The following is a 7,611-nucleotide window of genomic DNA, read 5'->3' on the forward strand; positions in this document are numbered from 1 at the left end:
CTACTTGAAATGAAAAGAAAATGTATATTTTTCCATGTTTTTGCAAAAGGTGCCACTGGTATTGAGCAGATCTAATTAGCTCTAAGGCCTAGAACCAAGAGAAGCAGAAACACGGGAAGGCCGGCTGCTGTGTTCCCTGAGCAAGTCTTCTTGAATCAGAGGACGGCCCACGAAACTAACAGACACCCAAACCAGGGTGTCCTCCTTATGAAGCGCCTTGCAGTAATTAAATCACGTAGTGTCCATCGATCTTGAACTGAATGCCAGGAAGCATGAGCTTAGTATAGAAATACCATTATCTTAATAAATCTAGAGAAATCTTAAGAGAGGCAGGTCTACAGTGCCCTCTAAGTATTTAATAGCAGTTAAAATAAAAAAAGTCTATGAATTTCATCTTCAGAAGGACTCAACATGTTACTGATATCTCCTCAATTAACTGTAACATCCTTTTAAGATAAGCAAGAGCAAGTAGTACCAGTCCTTGGGTAAAACCGAAGGATAAGAAAAGGAATATAAGAGGCTCTGGAAACTTACAAAAGAAAAAAGGAAAATCTTTTATCAGAACTAGAATAAGAAATTTTGGCTCTTGTTCCGTCAATAGTCTTTTACTTGATGTTCTTGGTACCTCACCATTTTGGAATGAAAGACCTTCCCCACGTCTGGCCCACTCATTTTCAATCTCTTGTAAATAAGGTCTTTGTCTGAAATGACACGCCTCTCATAGTCATATTGCTACTGTTCCAATTGCTGTGCTATCTGAATATTATGTAGTAAAATGACTAGACTTAAGCTCCATCCCCAAGAGATAAGTTTATAGTAGCTCTAAAGTAATGTGAGTTGTAAAGGAAGTTGAGTATTAATTATAACACTTGTCATTTTTTTTAAAGTGTTGATGGTGTGTATAATTTTACCTCATTTTCTCCTTTGCTACTGTTATTTAAATCGCTTTCCAGCTCTAAGCATGTGCATAAAAGATGATTGTTCCCAATTTAACCTTTTAAATAAAATGTATTCTATTAATTAAGTCATTACAGTTCCCTCTCTTTTCTATTATGTTTATTCATTTATCTTCTGTCCTAAAGATAGACATTTGTGTCAGTGAATATTTTGGAGAAAAACCCCTAATTTTTATGCCTATCACACGTTTGGATTTTCTACTGTTTCTTGAAATAGTTTATGTTAGTGTTCTAAAGAATTTCAAATTGTCAATTAAAATAATAAATATTCCTAGTAAGAATAATAGACAGTATGCAGCCAAAAAGTTAAGAAAGTACCATTTTTAACGAAATATGGCTGGGAAATTTGCAGTTCTTAAATTGGCTTAGATTTAATGGGATAACTTATGTCCGTTAAAAAAAATAAAACAGACCAAAAAAACCCTACCTTTGTATGAATCCCTTTTTCAGAATAACTGTACCTATAAAACCATATAATCTGAGTACTGTATTTTCTTTACTTTTCTTCTACTACAAGATGAACTACGAACCAAGTAAACTGGGAGGTGAAACCTGCTGTGGGTGTTGCATTATCCAGGAGATAACACTTGAAAGTACCTAGTGCCCTCTCTGAAGCAAAGTATACTCCTAATTGATTTCTCCCTCTAGTCTTCTATAATTCCAGGCAAGTTAAATCATAGAGACCACCACCATCATCAAATTCACAGCCTTTACCACTCACAGTTTCCATTGATCAAAAGTTGTTCTTTATTGAGAAATTTGTAGCTGGCACTGTGCTAAGTGCTTTTGTACATTTTCTTCATTTTGTTGCCACAACTTCCTGTGTAGTATTTTTGTTTCATTTTTCACATGGGGAAACTAAGGTTAAAAAGAGTTTTGTAAACTGCCTGGTAAAGCTAGGATTCATATCACATCTATCTCATTATTAGCTATTGTGTTGTTCTGCTTTTCTCTAGTTTCTGATTAAGAATGATGACAATAGCTAATATTTCTTAAGCACTTACTATATGATTTTCTAAGTACTTTTCATAAACTTATAATTTTGATTACAAACCTATGGAGTAAGCAATATTATCCTCATTTCATATATGATGAAACTGAGTCACAGAAAGTTAAAATAAATTGCATATCACTAGTAAATTTCTAAGTCAAGATTTTAACTCAGAGCAATGATTTCTCATCTGTGAAATGGGAATGAATATTTCATTTTAGCTTGAATCCATTAGAACTGTAGATTTCCAAACATGTTAAATAAAATTATAGCTAACTCTTGATATTGGTCATCACAGGAAGATTTCTGTTAATAACATATATTCAAATAAAAAGTATAATAGCTTTCTAATATATAGGTGTTTGTCAAGTATTACTTTATATTAATGATTATTCAAAAAATATAACAACTCTTCTATGACTCATTAATAGTAGAGTGGTTAAGTTCTGAATCCTATCCTCCGTTTAAGAGGTATACCTCACTTTGTCTATAAAGTAAGGACAATAGTGAGGATAATATCTATCTTTACACATCATTGTGAGGAGTAAGTGTCAAATTAGATATTAAATGCATTGGACAGAATCTGCATATTACAGCAACTCACTAAGTATTAGCAACTGCTATTATTTTTTATAATTATGATTGTTTTCCAGTATTTTTCTAGTTATACTGTAGATTCCACCGTAAGGTTTTTTTTAGACTTGAGAAGGACAGAATTTGGCCTACAAATGGAGCCTAATAAGTACAAACTGATATCTCCAACTGGAAATACAAAGAAAACTCTAATCAGGTTTTTAGGCCATTAATACCAAGAAAATTAGAAACATGTAGTATTTTTATCTAGAAAAAAAAAAAAAAGCTTAGAAAAGGAGAGCTAAGTTGGAATGGAAAGATCTGTGTATAGTAACATGGTCAATGAAATATGACTGGATGTGGTAGGCAAAGAAAGGAGGGCATATTACTCTGGCCCCAATCGAGTGTTAGAGGAAACGGAGGAAGTCCTCGTTAGCAAAATTCCCATTGCCTCGCTTCAGTCCTGCGGCACCACAGCACAAGGTGGATAATGAGCAGCAGTTATTGAATATTGAAGTGATAATCTAGGCAGAGATGCTTAAGGGTTAAGAACTTTGTACCTATGTTCATGAGAGATATTGGTTAATATCATTCATATAATGTCTTTGCCTGATATTAGTATCAGGGTAACACTAGCCTCATAGAATGAGTTAGGAAATATTCCTTCCTCTGAATTTTCTGGAAGAATTTCTGTAGAATTGGTATTATTTCTTCCTTAAATGTTTGGTAGAATTGAGCAGTGAAGCCATCTGGTCTAGAGTTTTCTTTGTAGGAAAGTTTTAAGCACAAATACATTTAAAAAATAAAAATAAAAAAACTATAGGGCTATTCAAATTATCTATTCCTTCAAGTATAAGCTTTGGTAATTTGTGTCTTTCAAAAACTTATCTATTTCATCAGAGCTGTGTTAATCTAGAGTTAAATTTTTCCCCACTACTGAAGCAAGGTCCTTCTTTATCCTCTAACCAGTGCCCCTGAATTATGAAGTTTTTCACTCTGCCTTTTGGGAATGGCTCCTAGTCCCAGCCATGTGTAAACTTTGGACACTGTTCCCTTCCCACTGTTAGGGGGTTCTTTGCCAGGTCTTGGGTAGTTTTCCTCATGTGCATGTGATCATCAGAATTCAACTAACTACATGAATGGCTTCTTTGGAGATCTTAGAAAGATTTCTGTACAGCTCTCTCCTCTCCAGTTCTCTGCCCTACAGACTCCATTTGCTTTGGCTTCTCTGGACATCCAGCTGCATGTCCTCAAGCTGGGATATTACTGGGCTCTGCCTATGCTCCTCTCCCTGCACCACAGCCTGGAAACTCTCCAGACAATAAACTGGAACAATTGTAGGATTCACCTCACTTGTTTTCCATCTCTCAGGAGTCCCTGTCCTCTTTTTCCTGATGTCTAATCTCTTAAATGCCATTGTTTCAGTTTTTGTCTGTTTAAAATTGGAGGGAGAGGGGGGACATGAATCTGTTCTCTTTTACTCCATGTTTACCAGATACAGACATTAAGCCCTTGAATATTGAATGTATATATTGCTATTATACTCAAAGAGCTTTATTATATATTATATATCTCTTGGCCCATGAGTTTAGTTTTTCCTTTTGCAGGCATGGAAACAATAACCCAGTTAAAAGAACTGAAGATATTGAAAATGAAATTATATTTATAGAAATCTAATAAATATATATTTCTTCACAGTTGTCTTTAAAATATCTGCCAAAAAAAAAAAAAAAATCAGTTGCCCCAGGTAGGCTGGAGGAAGTTTTTTCTCAAATCTTTGCTGGTAAAAGATTTAACTTATTATGAATCTGTATTAATTTATTGTTCAAAAAATGGCTGATTTACAAGTAAGCAGGCTGATCCTTGCCTTTTTTTATTTCTTCTCAGTGCCAGATGAAAGCAAAGTCCATTCATTGGCTGGACACAAATTGGGTAAGAAATTCTTTGTAATTGACTTTATATTCTTCTTCCTGGAAATCACTGGCTGTGTTTGAGTAGCGGTTGGAACCTATTTCCATCCACTAGTTACTGAAAGGCTTGCTAATTAATACATGAGATGTCTCTGACTTCTCAAAGATGAATTATTGCTTGGCTGTGTGTGTAGTGGCATAATGTATGCTGACTCAAAATGTTTGAGAGGAAAGAATAAAGGTTTCCAAAAAAAATAATTATAAAACCAAAGATCTCAAACCTGTACACCAGCTGAACACTTAGTACAACAACAAAAAAAATTGTAAAGAAAACCCAAGAAAGTTTGAAATTCTTTCTCATGATGACTTTCACATTAAAGTAGTTGGACATAGAGTTCCAGAATTTTTAAAAAATTTAATAATTTCTTCCTCCTCAAGAATTGTAGAGTCTTTCTGCCTATAACTGAAGGGGATTGTACCCAAGATAACTGTATTATCTTTCTTTAGACTTATGAATGAGTTCCCAAGGGGTTCTCTAGGAAGTCCACAAGGATCTCTAAGTGTCCGCTGGATCTTTATCACGTGTGAGATACCTTGAGGTCTAAAATCCAAGCTTTTCCTTCATTGCCAAGTGGCCTGCTTTCTATTCCTTTGACCTTCCTTCATCGTTTATTCACATTAGTTGAAAACACTTAAAGCTACTAGACTAGTAAACACTGCAGTAATCCCTTTCCTCTACGGGTACATTATTTGGAAGGAAAATATCCATTTTACTCTTAGAATTGCCACGCCAAACAACAGAAGGGTCATAATTTGTTGACATCCCTCTGTTTCTGAAACAAAGAAGTCTTTCCCATCACCAAGCATCTCCTGTGTTTATGTGCCAATTATGTTTTCAGCAGTAAGTGGCCTTGATGCCTCATTACTTCCATCATGTTCCAGGGTAATGTTATGATATAGTTTTTTTCTTTTCTTCTTTCTCAAGATTCTCTAGTGATAACAGCAGGGAAGGGCTGGTTCACAACTCTTAAATTTTTTTTTTCTTTTTTGCTTTTCTAATAAAGAGCCTAAGAGGTTAGATCACTGTAAAAGAAAAGATTTCTGTGGGAGTGATAAATTGCCACATGCTGCTTGTTCCCATCAACCACGTCCATTAAATTCTCTACTACTGGAAATATTTTTAGGAGTCTGAGAAGGAAGTTCTCATGACCAAGAAACCCTGAAGATAGCCTATATTATTTTCATGTTAAATGCATGGTACTGCTTGTAGTTAGTTCTCTTACACATCAATACTTGAAGATTAAAGCCTTTTTATGTATTGGGATAGGCTTCAAGGTGAAAAGACAAAGCAGTTTTTAAGAATGTTTATCAGTTTGGTTTTTGAGAAGAAGCCAATGATAAACTTTCTGACTTTTTTTTAAGAATTCAGATCTTATTCTAATCATATTTAATTTCTAAACCAATTACTGTTAGCCAGTAACTAAAAGTTTTTAAATGAGAACATTGTTACCTTAGTATATTGCTGTAATATTTTAAGTAAATTTGAATGATATGTCTTTGTATATAGTATGATATGAAAAATATTAATAAAGAATTTCTCTAAGTAAAAGACAAAAAATAGTCTTCCAAACTTAAAAAAACGTAGGTTAATTGTAGACTGTACATGGCAGCTTTACTTCAGCTGTTGATAGAAATAGTACCAACAGCCTTTATATCACATGAGCCATACTGTTTAAATATATTAGATATTTTAAAGAAGATTTTTGGTTATAATGAACAGTTATCACCATATTGACTCTCCTTATATTTTTAAGTACTTTGATATCCTATCACAGTGTCGAGTTTTTCATTAGCCATCTGTGGAACCATGCAAATGCTGAAAAACAATTAGAAACCTGATAACTTTAGAGCAAATGTGGCAGACGATAAAACACAATGAAGAGAGCCAAAAGTCACCTAAAATTATACACTCTAGAGTTAAATCGAGAGCACTCTGTAAAACATTAGAAAGACAGTTCTGAGAAAATACAAAGCAGCATTGAAGAAAAATGCTACTTATTCTACTAAGATGATAAATTTATATACTTCAAGAAAATACCCTCCCCATGTTTTACATTTATTTCTTTTGGGAAATTCGTCTTGAATTCTAATGATCCTCAAGAACTCATCCCTCACATAAAAAGCCACCTGTCATGCATTCTGCATTTGTGCAGAGCAGTTTCTCAGCAGGTTTTAGTAGTGGTGGTGGTGAAAGAGGATCAGGGGTCCTTTTAATTCTGGCAACTTCTTTGAGTTACAAAATCATTTTTAAAAGTCACCTAGTATGTAATTATAGTCTCGATCTGCCATAATCTGTGACCACTAAGGCAGTTACCAGTTTGAATTGTAATGTATAATGTTCCATGATCATAATTGTCTCACCAATGTCAAAAGAAATCATTCAACTTCTTTTTGTTTTACTCTTTCCTTCCCCAAATCCTTTCTCCACAATATTTAGGTTAAAAGGGGGGGGTGGTATATCTTTCACTAAGAAGAAAGATATCTTCCTCTGTCTATTTTTAATTATAGAAATGTGGACAGTTTTCATACTATCCAACATCATCAGGAAGTTAAAATGTATATGTGGACCTAAATCTATCAACCATCCTCCTATTCGAGATGATATTCAACATTTTAATAAACTCATCTAAGTTAAAATTTCTCCTGAATCAGCTACTTAGTATATAGAGAGCCATTTTTGTGCCAAGTTCCATCTGTTGAGTACCTCCCAAATTTGTGACTGTTTTTGGCACCCTTTCCTTGGCTTAATCTTTAAATGGTTGATTCCTCAGAGCTCAGATCAAATCAAAGGCTCAGGTAAGATAATCTTTCTAACATTTTTGGCCCAAAATGTTAGAAAAGGGTGATTCCCTCACCCCTTCTGGAATCAATCCAGTATTCTTGAGATTCCTCTAACAGCCTACCTCATGGGCTTGCCCTAGCAGTGCATTATATCTCATACCTTGGCGTGGAAGATGGCAGGATGATTCCCCTGTTCATAATCATGCAGGGCCCTCCTCCACCTAAGAGATGTGTTAATGTGTATGGAATTGTGAGACCTACTCAGAGAAGTTAGGAGCAAAATTTTGTTTCATGTGATTCCTTTAAGAAAAATCACAAATTTCAGAGCGCCTTGAAAAAC

General features: G+C 34.5%; 1 protein-coding gene across 1 annotated transcript in view; it reads left to right on the forward strand.

The window, feature by feature from the left end:
• PARD3B (par-3 family cell polarity regulator beta) overlaps nucleotides 1-7,611 on the forward strand; it is a 905,664-nt gene that overhangs the window by 580,722 nt on the left and 317,331 nt on the right. The window contains exon 17 of the mRNA XM_025039317.1: nucleotides 4,408-4,452. Coding sequence (XP_024895085.1) covers nucleotides 4,408-4,452 — 45 coding nt within the window. The remainder of the gene's footprint in view (nucleotides 1-4,407; nucleotides 4,453-7,611) is intronic.

The sequence above is a fragment of the Pteropus alecto genome, unplaced genomic scaffold (assembly GCF_000325575.1).
Source record: "Pteropus alecto unplaced genomic scaffold, ASM32557v1 scaffold3, whole genome shotgun sequence".
In the NCBI taxonomy this organism is placed as follows: Eukaryota; Metazoa; Chordata; class Mammalia; order Chiroptera; family Pteropodidae; genus Pteropus; species Pteropus alecto.